The sequence below is a fragment of the Lycium ferocissimum genome, chromosome 11 (assembly GCF_029784015.1).
Source record: "Lycium ferocissimum isolate CSIRO_LF1 chromosome 11, AGI_CSIRO_Lferr_CH_V1, whole genome shotgun sequence".
NCBI classification, from domain to species: Eukaryota; Viridiplantae; Streptophyta; class Magnoliopsida; order Solanales; family Solanaceae; genus Lycium; species Lycium ferocissimum.
Window position 1 is genome coordinate 64203573 of NC_081352.1, and position 16587 is coordinate 64220159.

Consider the following 16587-nt stretch of genomic DNA (forward strand, 5'->3'; position numbering starts at 1 on the left):
CACAAAACCAAACTTGAGGAGAGGTTTATGAAATTATCCTTATAGAATTTTAGTTATAATGACTTGGTAGATCTAACTTGAGTGACTTTGTTGATGTAAACTAAAGATAAATGACTTTGTTATATATGCTTGGATGACCATATAAGATAATCTCCCCTCAAAGTAGTGAATTTTATTGCAATAATAGATTGGTATATTCATTGGAATCATGATCTTAGAAAGTGTAGGGGTTGGCATTTTCTCTGGTCAATTGCTATATTCCCCGTCTCTTTTAACAACGAACCAATTTACGTGAAAGCACAACAATCCGTCACTTAATAGCTGATTGAAGGCTATGAGGCCAATCCAAACACCTTGAGAAAAAATTGTTTTATTTCATCAAACATGTGGCATAGAAGAAAAGGGTTAAGTGGGCCCCCTCCTATCTTATTTGTAACGCTGCAAAGCTAACTTTTGGATATTATCTGTACTATGGACCTTTGCTTACTCCCCCATGACCAATTGATCAGTTTGTTATTGGAAGTTGATAGAATAAGATATGGACATTACAGTGGGGAGAAGTTTCCAAATTCTGGCATTCTATGGTTCATCTTTCCATGGAAAAAGTATATGTAAAACTTCTGTTGCTTTGAAAGGCACTAATTGGACTGCTAGAACAGGACATTCTCTAAGGCCATGCACAACTGTGTTTCAAGCTCAACAAAGGCCAACATGGCTTCCTGGGCTTGACCCTCCACCTTATCTTGATGGAACGTAAGCTCCTTGCAATTGGATAAATATTAGCTTCTTTTTTTATTTGTTTAACCGTCTAGTATTCATTACTTACTCGCCCGACTAATTTCATGCTACGTAGGGCCCACTAAAGGGAGGGCGCTCATTTACTAGGAGCTTTGTTGGAAATTGATTCAGTTACTGTAGTAATTTTTTAGCATAATAAGTTGGTTAGTTTTAGGATGAATCTACTTTTTTGAATTTTAAATTTCTATTAGGTTGTTTTAGTTTGTTGAGATATTGTAGCTTTTTTGAATTATTGTTATGAAGATTTTCGGGGGATTATGTTTTCAAGTTGGCTATTTAAAGCCTTTTTATGTTTAGTAAAATTATTGAGAGACACTTTTAACAATTCTTCCAATGGTTTTTGCTGCACCATCTTTTAAAAACCCAGCAAGCTTCGTCATTCTTAGCCTTGAACCCGAAGAAATCACCAATTTATTCGACCGGCTATGAGATATGAATTTTCGTACCTTAGTGGCTGATACTTTTTAGTTCTTCTATAGTCTTGCTGGAGATTTTGGTTTTGATCCACTAGGACTTGGAGAGGATCCTGAAAGTTTGAGATGGTATGTACAAGCAGAACTTGTTCATGCCCGCTTCGCCATGGCTGGGGTTGCTGGAATTCTTTTAACCGATGTAAGTCATCTAATACTTCTAGATATGTCAAAGTTTTAAAAAAAAAATCACTTGGAAAACGTCACACTGTAGCTTAACATTTCTGGTTGGATTTTCTTTTTAGTTGCTTCGTGTGACGGGAATAAGGGACTTGCCAGTGTGGTATGAAGCAGGAGCTACAAAATTTAATTTTGCCAGCACAAGAACTCTGCTCATTATTCAACTATTATTAATGGGGTAAAATGTTTAACCTGTTAGCAGAATGTTGATTCTGGACAATCTATATACTATCCCCAGTAACTTTCCCTCTATCTGATTTCTTTTTTGTACAGGTTCGTTGAAACAAAAAGGTACATGGATTTTCTTAATCCTGGCTCTCAAGCAAAGACTGGATCTTTTTTTGGACTAGAAGCCGCACTGGAAGGCCTTGAACCGGGGTAAATTACATATTCTTGTTTGCCTAAAAATGGTATCCATATACTAAAAGGGCTTATCCGGTGCACCCTTGTTAGTGCGGGAGTAGAGAAGGCATGATATAGCTGGATCCAGGCAGCTTCTATGGTTTCAACTAAACCCATTGCTTTCTGTTCAAATTACGTATACAGATACTAAATTAAGATGTATATACATATAATAAGCGTACATTTATTCTGGATACTCATTCTGAATGCATAGACTTTAGATTTTGGATTCACCTCTGAGCGGGCTTATGCTCCTACTGAGCATAGCCGAAATCTTTGACGTTTAGCAGATATCCTGGTGGCCCTATATTGAATCCTCTTGGAATTGCAAAAGATATCAAGAATGCTAAAGACTGGAAGCTGAAAGAGATTAAAAACGGTTTGTTAAGATGCATCATTCTTTTAGTGCTTTCAAGTCTTGTCCAATATTTATAATTCCCTCTGTTTTGTAGGACGGCTAGCTATGGTGGCTATGCTGGGTATCTTCGTCCAGGCTTCTGTTACTCATGTTGGTCCTATCGACAATCTGATCGAGCATCTCTCCAATCCATGGCACAAAACAATTCTTCAAACAATTGCTGCATCGAGTTCTTGATTGTTGGAGTTTCTTTAAAACATGGCATACTTAAATGTATTCATACAAAGGCCACTCAGTAAAGCAAGCAACCTTGTATAAGAAACTTCTGTGTATCAATCATGTCCTTCCATTTCTGACAATATAATAGTAGGACATGTAGAGAGCAATGGTCAATGGAGGAAATAATACGCTAGCATATGGGATAGAAGATGGTATCATAACCGTAACGGCGGGGTTAAGTCCTTTAACGCAGTAAATTACTGCGTTAAAGGAGCCCCCCCCCCCCCTTCTTTTTTTTTTCTTTGGTTAAACTTCTCTTTCTTTACACTTTTTTACATACTTTAGCCATAGATTAATCATGCTTCGGGACTCCGAAACTTCAATATTTTATATAGAACCCTACTTATTTTTGTGCGATTAATAAGGTAGGCTCAATACATCAAGGATAAGCAAAACTTCGGATTGTGGATTTAGCGGTTGAAAAGTGCTCGAACTCCATATTTGTTTGAAGACTTGGTGTCATTAGCTTTAAGTTATTTATGTTTTAGGGTTTAGATTTAAGCGTGTTTTTTTTTTGTCAAAATTGCATCATTCATACCAATCTCAAAATATTAAATTGCATCATTCATAACAATATGAAAATACTTAAACTTGTTCATTAATAACAAACCGAAAGTAGTAAATATACAATCATCAAAGAAAGAAAAAACTTAAATCATTCATCAATTCATGCCCTTGAGTTGATCTTCTGCCACCACCGCGAGATATGCCACCACCACTAGATCTGCCACCACCACGAAAGTTTCCTCCGCCACGAGTGGTACTTCCACTGCGAGATGTATTTTGACCACCATGCCGTAAGGGACACTTACGCTTATCATGACCAACATAATTGCAAAATGAGCATTTTCGAGTGCATCTCCCTGGTGGAACATCCATTTCATTAGGAATAAGGGAGTATGCTTTCTTTTTGAATTTACGGATAAATGCTTTATTTGCAACCATGGAAATGGATCCGGTGGCCAATAACTCTCGCTACCAAGTGGGTAGAACCTTCCAGTATACGTTTTTGCATAATTTTCAACTCTCTATTCCTTAGCCACTTACGTGGAAGCATTCTTTCCCATTGTGATAAAACACTTGAAGGCATGAGAACATAGCATGTGATATGATTGCCACTTGCCATATGTGCATGTTCTTGGAATCTGACAAATTGTGTGGACGTTACCTCCTTTACCTTGGTGCACACTTGTTGTGAGTTCAAATATGCGCTCTGCATAGTTGTACTCCATCCGGTCGTGTTGTTGAGCCTTAAATTTGTGATACTCGAACAATTGTGACGGTTTTGGCATCCATTGTAGACCGTCTGCCGCAAGTCCTTTGGCCTCTTTTGATATAGTGACAAACCACTCCACAACCTGCTTAAAAGTCATTCTCACCATTGCGGTGACAAGTAGTCCCCGTGTAGATTTCAACAAGCCATTGAATGACTCAGAGTTGTTTGTTGTCAGCATTCCCCATCGCCTACCTTCTTCCTGGTGTAATGTCCATTTCTCTTTATCAATTTTATTCAACCAGTGGAAGGCTTCCTCATCCGCCATCTTAATAATCTCCATCTGCAGGTGAAACTTCTTTTCCTGATGCTCTGTTACAGCCGCCCACATCCGATTGCAAAGTGCTGGGCTTCGATATGCCTTTTGAAAGTTTGCCTTCAAATGCCTTAAACAATAACGATGGTAGGCAAAGGGCGGCTGCCACCCATGCAAATTAAACATATTGCTCAATATGCCGGCATTTCTGTCTGATATAACACATATGCCCATACGATCCTTAATAACGTGTTGCCTCAAGTAGTTCAAAAACATAGTCCATGTATTAGTGCTCTCATTAGCTGTAATTGCAAAAGCTAGAGGGAATATAGATCCATTTGCATCCATTCCAACTGCAATTAGCAGCTTTACGTCGTATATACTGTACACATGTGTTCCATCTATTATTATTACTGGCCGACAATGAGCAAAACCATCAATGCATGGTTTGAATGCCCAAAACACAAACTCAAAAATATTACCGGGCACACCAGGCTTCGATTTGAGCTTCCATTCAACAACAGTACTACGATTGAAGTGTTGTAGAGCCATCATGTATTTCGGTAACGTCCTGAAAGAGCCCTCCCAATTGCCGTAGACTATCTCATGTGCACGCCTATGCCCAAGATACGTCTTCTGCCTACTAACGGCTTTGCGATATACTTTCAGGATGGCTGTAATATAATCTTTAATAGGGTGCCTGGATAAGTTCAAATATCAGCATATAGCAACGAGGAACATCGTATTAACATCAAAATTAAAATAAACTTAGGCGAATGGGATACCTTGGGCTTTTTGCAATGTTGCCAACTAACACAGCAGCAATCATATTGGAATCTAGATTGGAATGATCATCTGGGAGGTCACCCGTATCACAAGTATGCCTTGTGTAGAACTTTGAAATAGTCCACATCTTTTCAGCAGTCTCTGTACCACGGACCATCCATTAGCAACCTTGATTTTTTTGCTTGCAGACCAATCGCCAAAGTTTTCTAGTGGAATCGTCAACTTTGAACTCCTCATCCCCTGGATGAAATAAATCTTAACAGCCCTTTGCAATGATTTTTTTGAGTTGAAAATCATGCCTTTTTCAATATGAACCTCTGTTTTACAAGATCCACTGGCTCTTTCCACAAACTTCGCCGAATATGATCATCATCCCTAGTAAAGACAAAGGCATCGGGGCGATCTTGAAGATGATCAAGATAGGGGATCTCATCGGAATGCCACTGAACCGGGGTCGACTCTTGCTGTTGAAATTGGCTTTGCGGCATAGGCGCTTGCTGGTCAAATGGGTGCTGTGAATTCAGTTCTTCCTGGTGTGCCGGACTATTCATCATGTCTTGCAACAGTTTTACTTGATATTAAGGATTAGTACCAACCTCAATCTCATCCTCACTTTCTTCATCTTCACTTTCCTCCGCATTAGGTATTTCCTCACTATCACTCGATGATGTCACTATATAATTCGAATAATCTAGACCATCCAGAGCAGGTCTTTGTCTATAATTTGGTGCAACGACCACATTCTCCCTACATAAGAAACTAGAGTATTTTAACTACTAGACATCAAATAATACTATTGATGTTAAAAAGTAGACGTCGATAGTAATCAAGCCATCGCACCGAAACTTGAGGAAGGACCATCGTTTTGAGTAGGTGTATAACCCCTAAAAAATATAATGTATAACCCCCTAAAAAATATAATCAACATCATTAGTAGCATTCAAGTAATACACATATGCTACTACACATAATAATAATTTACCACTGCCCATCAAATTGCAGACTTAAACTTTCCAAAGGCATTTGACTCCTCAAAATGCCTTCATAAGTGCTCATGCCAAGGTAATTGTGTTCATGGGTAGGTTCCGCTTCAGTAACTTCAGCCTGAATTCTAGATGGGGTTGCCTGACGAGGTTTATTTCGGGCTTCCCGAGGAGCTATATCCATGACTTCAAGTCGATTAATGGGGACCTTCTGTACGTACATTTCAAGGACGTTTAAAGTTATGCATTCCATATAATCGTAATGTGCCTTCAAATAATCCGTAAAGAATCATCGTTTTGAATGTACCACTGTCCATAACTAACTACACCTTGCGGCGTAAATGATATTGGATATTTTCCAATTATATTTAAATCAAAATCACCCCTACTCACTTGTAGTCTATTATACAAGGCTTGGAGTAGTTTTGAGAATTTTAAGTTAAGGGGAAACTTAACATGGTATTTTGGGGGAGTCATAAAGCAAATTATTTTCATCGAATATAATTTCACCGTCCCAGAATAAAGAAACATTTTTGGAACATCTTCCATTTTTTGACTAATTTAGGAGTACAAAATGTAAAAGTTGGATGAAACTTAGAATTTGTGTAAAATACAGAAATTGGATGAAACTTAGAGTTTGTGTAAAATACAAAAATTGGATGAAACTTATAACATCTTCCGTTTGAATATTCAATCAACTCATGCATGCAATTAGTGTCTTGCAGTGTTACGCCAGGTCAAATTAAGTACGGAGTGTTGCATAACGCATGAATTTACTTTGTTACGTCAGTATGGCGCAGCATATTAATGCGTTTTTCTGACATAGAGCAGTAATTTACTGCGTTATGCCAGAATAACGCAGTAAATTACTGCGTTATTAATATATAACGCAGGCATAACGCAGTAAATTACTACGCTATCTGCACCCTATGTTGTCAATCGGAGTTGTCATACAGAAAAACGTCATAATTCGAATCTAAAATTTGCGTTTGATGCTAGCGAGTGTTATATAACGTAATTGACGAATAACTACCCACCACACAAAATTGAGTTATTATGTCATTTTTTAACCAATTTGGAGATATTAGTCGTATTACAACGTTCTCTCCAGGAGACGTATTCAACGCAATGGGTAGGACATGAGAATTGGGTGAAGATTTTGAATACTCGAATAACCCGAACGATATACAATCAATGTTACAACAATATGATGACGGATGAGTGGAATAGGCGCGTTAGAGAGGCTGCAACACTGGAACAAAACTTGAGGTCACTAGGGCTTAAACGCCCAAAAAGACGTGCTATGTCAATGCCTCATAGCACTCCACCAGAGTTGAATTTTGCTCTTAACCATTTTTGCGAAGAGAACAATTGGATGAAAATACGTCGCTTCAGGGTAGAATATTGTCAACATAGTTACGTCAGATTCAGATCCAAGTGGGATTCGGACTGTGAGATGTCTGATGACAATGATTCCCCATGATATTATTAATAGTTGTACTATATTAAATAAAGTTAGTGGGGTCATAGTCATGATCCCACAACCTATTGAGTTTGATACCTATATAAAGAGCCTTTTACTACTTAGTATCTACTTAAAATTCAATGTCGAATAGTAGAAATATAGATTGGTCGGTATTTTTTCCACAGGATTCGAATAGCAGTGGTGATGACAACTCAAATCAAAGCAACTATTCCGGTGATTCCTCAACCGATAACAGTGAATTCGTGCTAGACGATTTCAAGCCTCACCTTTTAATAAAGCGTAATGACGATTTTCGCGAGCTGAAATATTCAGATCCACGTGAATATTATTGTGGTTTACGTCGAGAATAGGCATATATCGGTACCGCCAAATCACAACGTCTTGTTCGTAACTTGGAAAATCTCAACGCTCAGATCCCAACAAAGTACTCAATAACCATGCCTCGAGTAGGTCCGGAAACATGCGAGCTTGCCATACAAAGGATTAGAAAAGAAAACAATAGAATGCAAGCAAGACGTTGTAGATTTTACATGCTAAAGTTGGCCGAAGAGCAAGCATAATCAACAAGTAGAGAATTAACATCTACAGAAAAAAGATATGTCTTAAGAAACCCAAAATATTGTTCTGAGGAAGATATTGAGGACTTCTATTCTGATGATGATTAAGAATATTGTGATTTTAGTTTTATGTTTAATTTATGATGATGTTGTTAGTTTGAAGAATATTAATATGTTTAGTTTTGCATCAACTCAAGGGCATGAATTGATGAATGTATTTTAAACTTTTTCTTTCTTTGATGATTGTATTTTTTCTACTTTCGGTTTGTTATTAATGAACAAGTTTAAGTATTTTCATGTTGTTATAACGTAAAGCTAATGACATCAAGTCTACAAACAAAAATGGAGTTCGAGCACTTTTCAACTGCTAAAACGACAATCCGAAGTTTTGCTTATCCTTGATGTATTGAGCCTACCTTATTAATCGCACAAAAATAAGTAGAGTTCTATATAAAATATTGAAGTTTCGGAATCCCGAAACATGATTAATCTATGGCTAAAGTACGTAAAAAAGTGTAAAGAAAGAGGAGTTTAACCTAAAAAAAAAAAGGGGGGGGGGGGGGGGGGGGGGGGGGGGAGGGGTGGTGGGCCTCCTTTAACGCACTAATTTACTGCATTAAAGGACTTAACCCCACTGTTGCGGTTAAGTCCTTTAACACAGTAAATTACTGCGTTAACGGTACTATGGTAATTTTTTTTTTTTATTGGGGTATTTTGGTTCAAATGGTTTTTTTTTTGGGTCATTTTGGTTCCGAACTCCTATTACCCACGCCAGGTGTTTGCGCCAAATCAATGAACACGTGCATTCACATGTCTTGCATATATAACGCTTTATTGCTTAAGGTTAAATTTAAACATTGAGATCAGGTGAGTACTTTTCCCACAACGATGTGATAACTGTGTAAGTGCTTGAAATAACAAAAGCATCTCAACTGAACCGGTCAATACCCACATTGTCGCTATTCATTACAGCATTCGATCAGGATTGCATGACACAAGGTGGAAAACATAGGTCAAACAAGCAGAATACTATGGCGATGGCAAATAAAAGATTCTAATGGTTAGGTGTTTAACATCGAATGGCATACCAAATGATACGCAAGACTCACAAATACTTGAATTATACAACCCATACTGCCAAGAAACCCAATATTTCAGAATCTGAGAACTAGCAAGGATTAAACAGTTGAACCAGCAGATGATTTACTTACAGAATCACTTTATTGACCTCCGTGGCCAAACCTATAACAACCTTAATCTGTTCTATAGACAGCAATCCAAAAGGTGAGAGAAGTATTTTGATATTGTACAATATGTTCGGGACGTACATAGAAAAGCAGTGAGAATTTACACTCCCATCAACCAAGACAAACAACCAGAAAAACGTAGGAACAATTATATAAAATGACGAGATTCTCTAAAACCACAAAGCGCATCATGCTGTCTTGGCCTGTGCTTTCTTTCTTCCCAGAAACAGCAAAAGCCTTGGGAAGAAGGACCTCTTCTTTTTCTTTGGGATCTTCACTTCTGGAGATGTATCAGTTTCAGTATTACTTGCTTGCTCATATGCTCTTGGGCTTGACCTATGATGTAGTGAAGCAGCCTCTGGTGCACGCTCATAGGTTTTTGATGCTTTACTCTCCTCAAAACTCGTTGTCGGGCTTCTTGTAGTGTTTATCAGTGGAAGAGATTCACCAGCTTTCCGCCTTTGCCCATGCTCAGCCCTCCATTTCCTCAGCTCTTGCTCTACTGCCAACTTCCCTTCCTTGGCTTTCTCTTCCTTCTGCATTGCAATTTGCAGAGCTTCCTTACTAGTAGTCATCTCACGATTAACCTCCTCCAGCCTGCTTAGACTTCTCAGCTCTGATTCCTTGGCTACTTCGATTTGGGTGATAGCAGCAACCACCCTCTTATTAGCTTGCTCCTCTGCCTCATGGGCCAGCTTGCTGAGATCATAATACTCTTCCAGAGAAAGTGTTACTCCAGATGGGGAATCTTCATCGTTGGTGCTTCGAGCTAATTCACTCTCTTGCAGAGCACTGATGGCTTCTAGCGCCAACTTCTCAGAAGCTTTTGCAGCTTCTATCTCCTTTTTAGCAGCAAGTAGTCTACTTTCCATAGTACTTGCTCCTGCCTTTGCTTGCTCTGCTTGTTCCTTTGCCTTTCTCACCTCTTCACGAGCTGTTTGTGCAAGTGATTTTGCCCGATCGGCTTCTTGGGCAGCCTCTTGCAATTGCTTGGGAAGCTCCACCACTTTTTCTCTTGCTTCTTTCTCTTTCATCTGTACAAGGGCAATCTCTGACTTGGTCCTTTTCAACTCAGTTTCAAGAGATGCTACAGCAATTGATGCCATGCCTTCTCTCTGCTGGATGGCAGCTAGTTCTGATTTTTCTTTTTCTAATTCTTCCTTCAATGAAGTTGCGGCCACCTTCAAGCAATTTACTTCATCTGTTGCTTTCTCAATCTTGCGTTTCAGTTCTTCAAGTTCCCGTGTAGCCAAGGCCACCGCTGCTTGTATCTCGGCATGAGTTCTTTTCTCTGGTTCTGATAGTTCGCCGAAATTGCCTTCTTCATCCATCTCTTCTTTCATCTTTGATTCCATGTAAGCAGCAAATTCAGCTTTGAGATCCAGTAGCAAAGATGAAGCAGTGTCTAATTTTGCTTTGAGATCCTTCGCAGACAGTATTTGTTGGTTTAGCTTCTCAAGCTCCTCTTCTGCCTGCTTTAGTTCTTTCTCCCAATTTAGAGTGTCTTGATCTCTTGCCATTGCTGCTCCAATTTTGTGTTCCTGTGCCTCCAGATGTGCAGCTTGTGCAGCCTCCAAAGATTCCTTTGTAGTGATGAGCTCAATAGTCAAATCCTCCACTTCTTTCTCAACTTTCTTTGAGGCAGAAACCGCTTCCTCAGCTTTTTGCATGGCATCATATCTCTCTGACACCAATACGTCATACTCTTTATGAAGATCTTCTAGTTCAGAATTCGCAGATTTAAGCTCTGAAACTGCTGCCACATGCCTGGCTTTAGCAACTTCAAGCTGTGCCTTGGCTGCGATACTAGCCTCATCAGCAATCCCTTGCTCCATCTCTTCTACCCTGAGCTTGGCAAGTTCCGAGTCCTGTTTTGCTTGTTGCTCTTCTATTTGTGCTCTCTCCAGATTCAGCTTCAACTCTTCTATCAGTCTTTTAGTGCTATCTAGTTCCTTCAATACCATCATTTTTGCTTCTTCTGCAGCCTGAGACTGTTTCTTGTACGATGGGATCTTCTCCTGCACTTTTGCTAGTTCTTGATCGACAACTTTCCTTCTCTGCATTAGACAGAAATGGAAGGCTAAGTTGAGAAATTCATAGTGGGACAGATGTCCAAAAGATGAATGCCAAATGGCTTCCTGAGTCAAGATTCAAAGAGTATATTAACGGTTCACGAGCTTACCTCCAGACTCTGTACACGATGAGCCTTCCAGTCAACAATGCCTCCAAATTTGGAAACCGCTTGCTTTACAGATTCAATAGGTGTTGCAGTGTCGATTTTAACTCTGTTAATATCAGAGTTTTCAGGGTGCTTAGAATGGGTACTGGGTTCGGGAATCTCAACTGTGAGATTGGAAGCCTTCGCTAGGGACTGACCAGTGTTAGGTGCCTCTACATGAATATTATTTTCAGGTTTTTGTTCTTGAGTGGATAAAGCAGGTGTATCAGCAGAAACATGAGTAATACTTGGAGAATTATCTTGCTGAAGTATTGAGGCATTATTGTTTTCCAATTCTAAAATATCAGATTGAATATGTTCAGAAGATTCTTTTTGGTTTTCCTCTTTTAGGGATGTTGAATTTGAATTCATGGTTAATAAAGGTGAAGCATCTTTCTCTTCTGTTGGTCCGTCTGCAGTATTTGTTGGTTGATTCGAAAGACCACCACTGGAACCACCATCGAATGATTGCTGTAATACATCACTTGCTTTTGCATCCAATATAGATGATGGACTGGCTTCTGAAAGAGCTGTTGGAGGCTCCAACGATTTCACAACCTCTACTAGTTTAGGTGAGGCTTCCTGCTGAACTGTTGGCACAGCTGATTGAAGAGTTCCTGTTTTTGAAAAGTCGCCTGCTCCATCAGATTTAATGGAAGATGCTGAAATTAAACTTCCTGTTGGATGAGTTTGACTATCTTCCATCGGAAATCTGTCAAAAGATTCTTTTGAATGCTGAGAAGTATCGGCGGCTGACTCCTGAATTTCGGAGTTTGATGTTTCATTCATATGTTGCCTAGTTAGAGTTGCGCCATGTGATTGATCCTTCTCCGGAACAGAAACTTTAGGTTCAGGAGCAGATTCTTGGGCAGAATTATCCTTCACATCTTTTGCATCTTCCATTTCCAATTAAGAGCTGAGATGAACCACTTGGGAACCTAAAAATAAGATTGGCATAGAAAAGTAAGGAGGTATATAACCTCTTCAGTAAACAAACACCTCCAACCATTTTACAAGGAGGTGAACTACTGAATTGGAGATATCAAACGGCTTTTCTGTAAAACTTAAGCAACTGCACCCATTTTCCTATTTCGAAGTTTCTGCACTACAGCATATACACGATCATTCATTCATTTGAGGATTGCTAGTTAGAATCAGCAAAAAGAAAGTTAAATTTTGCGAGAAGGTTTAGAGCGACATGCCTTACTAAGAATATTAATGAGTTCCTCCTTCCCAAATAAGCTATAATCTTTTCTATAAATGGAATACTTGTTCTATACCACTAGTTAATGCAATATCATTTTTACATTGCCAGCGAAATAGACCAAAACAAACCTGACTATCCCACGCACTTCCCATCAAGTAATTTTGCTTGAACTCCCACTCAATAAAGAATTATGAGACAGTTTTTACTTCTAGAAGAAGAGAAGTCAACCAAGCTATTCAATTTCAACAAGAGAAGTACTAGGAATCTGATGATCAAATAACCAGTAGTCTTGTCAGCAAGTGCATTTGTTATTTGAGTTTAACTTATCAAATGAAGATTTATAAATCAACTGATCATGATATTTTCCTAATATTTTCATCAATGAATCGCATAAAAGGGAGGAGTAAAAGATCACACTAGAGAGGTACAGTCCTTACTGCTGATGTGGTTATTTAAGATCCAGTTGTGGTCTACAACTCACTACATATGCATACTATGGAAATAATAAAAAAGATATCCAGCTGCTCGTCTCCTGCTCCGTCCCCCTTCCTACTCAACAAAATAGAACCCAGGGAAAAAAAATAGCAACACAAAACCAAGGAAAATGAGAAATGAAAAAGGACCCAGTCAGCATCACAAAAAATAGATCTGTGATACTTTTTGTCATCCTTTAAAATTTTCTCTTCTTCAGCACTCTCATTAAGGAATAAGGAGACACCATTCTATGGTGAGATTACTCCTAGTTTAGGATTGTCCATGTAAAACCTAAACTTCCAAAGCTTATTAGCAGTTTTTCCATATAACCAAATCCTTGGATTGTATATCCTCGCTCCTAGCGGGAACACAAGGAACCTTTTAAAAAAAAAAGCTGTCTGAACTCCCTTTTTTTCCTCCCAATGCGCATCTTCTAAGGCCTATCAGTTTTTCCATATAACCAAATGTTCCACTTGTGTTTGCTCAGAGCAGGAACATAAGCAAACTTTAACGAAACTTTCTGAACTTCAGTTCCTGTGCCAACATTGGTAGACACTTCTGATGAAACTACAAATACAAGATATACGAAACTTCCATCACACATCAAACTCAATAGGTTGAAAGAACAATCGGATGAAATACCTGAAATGTCTACTCTATCTATTTGTGCTAACGCACATGCTGATAGTATGGTTGCTGCACTTAGAAAAAAGCAGTCAGTGCCTAGTAGCTTTGCAATATCATTTCGTGCAGCAAACTGCTTCACGAAATACTGATGAAACAGTAGAAGTAGACATGGAAAAATCATCCTTCAAGGTTTCCGAAGTGATAAAAATCGAGTTTGTAGAGTAAATTTTATTGAAAAGAAATTACATGGTAAATACTCCTACATAGAGAACTTGAACCCTTATAGTAGTTTATACACTCATTAGCATTCATGTAGAAAGAATGTAACAAGTTCTATTTCGGGCCCCCAATATAGATAAGGAATTACAAAAATCAACTTGACGGGGAAACATTAAATAATTGAATCTTCCTTTTTCCATCACCAGAAGATTCTTCATTCAGTAATCACCATAGCAGATAATGTCAAAGTCATAAACGTCAGTAAACTTCATCAGCAAATTAATGCATGACGAGCACAATGCCTACACTTGGAGCTTAGCACATTAATACCAGGTATATTAGATGAGTCTTTAAACCAATAAAAATATGAAAGCAGCTTGAATTTGGGTCTCACTTCTTTCAAACTGATATGTTAGATATGCAAGAATCCTAAAGCAGCATGTGCAGAAATCATGTGAAGCTTCATCCTCCGATTAGATTAACCATATGCATAAAGGGTATCAGATAGCAGATAGTCTTTCATTTGGCTTTGAAATCTAGAAAACACGCAACTAATCATAAAAAACTATGAGTGCTAAATACGCAAACTTAAAATGTGCAGTCATTTAGTTTATTAGCTGGGGAATAAAATCTAGTACCTAGAGAACGCCGTGTAGCTCAAAAATAATAAAAGATGACAACTAACTTTGTCAATGAGGCTGATACCAGTTAAAGCACGCACAACCATACACCAGCAGGAACAAAAATAATAGTCCAGTTAACGGATACAACTTTTCTGCAATTCATGGTGTAGTAATACTTAAACAAGTATTTTAACAATTGGTAGCTCAAAATGCAACTCAATTAACTCGACCTGATGTTTAACTAATCACATCCACATCCTATACTCTAAGCAGCTAGCTAGTCATTTTATCCATTCACAGTCAGATTCCAGATTCATGAAGATATTTGTCCACAACATCTGTCTTGTCCTTGGTGATCGATTGAGTTGCGCTAAATTTTAGGACTTAATAGTTATTGAAGACCCTGAACAACGTTATCTTAAAGATATGATGTTGCATTAAATCTCCTAGATAAATATATTTAAGAGACAGAAAAACATGATATTAACAGTTGACAACAAAAATAGTAGGACTACTTCTGGTTTTTGACACCTTAACCACATCTAATTAAGCTGATTGAGGCTCCTTACCACGCATACACATATAACAACTAGCAACAACAACAACATACCTAGTGAAATCCCACAAAGGGGTATAGGGAGGGTAGAGTATACATAGACCTTACCCCTACCTTGGGAGGTAGAGAGGCTATTTCCTATAGACCCTCGGCATATGGACAAGCAATTCAAAGCAATATAAAAGAAATAACGAAAGCGAATAAGCCATGATAAACCAGTCTGAAAAAAGGAGCAGTAGCTACCACAGATAAATAAGATAATCAAAGTACAAGAAACAACACATAGATATATGACAACTAGCAAATGTTTAAAATTAAAACCATGAACAAGACTACTTATATCTCTAAGAGCTTCACATTTTATTAACTTCCACATATAATCTTTTTGTTCGTTTGCTTTTCCATTTTTATTCATATAATAAATCATTAACCTTTTCACGGGATAAGTTACAAGTTCCCTCGTAGAACATAATAAGGTCTCATCAAACAGGGATGACAAACATGCAAAACAATTAATACCCACAATTTATCCAAAAAAAAAAAAAAATTAATGCCCACAAGCATGATCCCTAGTGTGGCATTGACCAAAAAAAAAAAAAAGGATCAAAAGTGAGCTAAACTTGGTTTTAATTACATATAACACTTTCAGTATGCAAAGATTGTTCCTTGGCATAATATAATTCAGCAGTCAAAGGAAGCATATGCATACAAGGAAAAACAAGAATAACCAATCATCAAACATTAAATTCAATAATTAAACAAGAAACATTATCCATGCTCCAAATATTACAGATTAATATATGTACAGCATAATTCTTGATCATTAGTTGATGAAAAGATAAACAGAAAAAAAAAATAAGGGATAGCAAGAATTACCAGAAATGATCTCTGTTTCTTGATATTCTTCCAAAGAAAGATAATTAAAAGAGTTTAGTAATAAAACCAATGAGAAAAAGGGTATTAGATTATTGATTATAATTAACTCTTGAGAAAATAATTGTGGTTTGAAAGAAGGAAGAAGAAGAAGGAGAAGTAGAGGACCAGAAAGATCCTCTTCGTCTACCTTCTTTTTTTCTTTTTGTCATTTTCCAATTATGTCAACTTTTCAAAATAAAACATTACAATATCTAAAAGTCACCGCCAATTAAGGAGAGCTCTTCTTTTTCGCTGTGTTTCTCGCGCGTGTTTGAAGCAAACCATCCCACATAATGTATGGGGTTTTGCTTATAAAATGGGTTAGAATTTTCAATGGAAAAAAAAAAAAAACTCAATAAACATGATAAAGAAAACTAAAAGAAATTCAAATAATGGACAGAGTGGAAAGGAACAAGACTGGTTGAGAAGACTTTTCCGTTCCAATGCACTTCATTGTCATTTGTCGTCCTTGGGCCTTCTCATGCCGCACTATTCTCCCGATAATATTTGGATAAATTATACCATGCGTCAAGCTTTTAAAGTTATACACATAAATAACATAACTTTTAAAGTTCTTCAAAAATAATACCATATATTGAGGGATTAATTTTGTCCTTGAATATAAAATATATTATTCTTTCTCTCTCATCACTATAACTCCAAATTTCAACCG

General features: G+C 37.8%; 2 protein-coding genes across 11 annotated transcripts; one reads left to right on the forward strand and one right to left on the reverse strand.

Moving 5' to 3' along the window:
• Nucleotides 1-484: 484 nt before the first annotated feature.
• LOC132037905 (photosystem I chlorophyll a/b-binding protein 5, chloroplastic) lies at nt 485-2594 on the forward strand. Its single transcript, XM_059428540.1, has 6 exons — nt 485-753; nt 1278-1410; nt 1514-1626; nt 1722-1826; nt 2141-2229; nt 2303-2594. The coding sequence occupies exons 1-6, from the start codon at nt 539-541 to the stop codon at nt 2443-2445; spliced, it is 798 nt and encodes a 265-aa protein (XP_059284523.1). The 5' UTR covers nt 485-538; the 3' UTR covers nt 2446-2594.
• A 6326-nt stretch (nt 2595-8920) lies between these two features.
• On the reverse strand, nt 8921-16244 carry LOC132037906 (protein WEAK CHLOROPLAST MOVEMENT UNDER BLUE LIGHT 1-like). 10 transcript variants are annotated; one of them, XM_059428546.1, is made up of 6 exons: nt 16138-16191; nt 15876-15902; nt 13617-13670; nt 13124-13508; nt 11258-12231; nt 8921-11132 (listed from the first exon to the last, which is right to left on the reverse strand). In XM_059428546.1, the coding sequence occupies exons 5-6, from the start codon at nt 12194-12196 to the stop codon at nt 9264-9266; spliced, it is 2808 nt and encodes a 935-aa protein (XP_059284529.1). In that variant the 5' UTR covers nt 12197-12231; nt 13124-13508; nt 13617-13670; nt 15876-15902; nt 16138-16191; the 3' UTR covers nt 8921-9263. The 10 variants fall into 10 exon arrangements, with proteins under 10 accessions (XP_059284529.1, XP_059284526.1, XP_059284532.1 ...); XM_059428543.1 differs by lacking the exon at nt 16138-16191 and having other exon boundaries at nt 13124-13541; nt 15876-16104; XM_059428549.1 differs by lacking the exons at nt 13124-13508; nt 13617-13670 and having other exon boundaries at nt 16138-16244.
• Between the last annotated feature and the right edge of the window lie 343 nt (nt 16245-16587).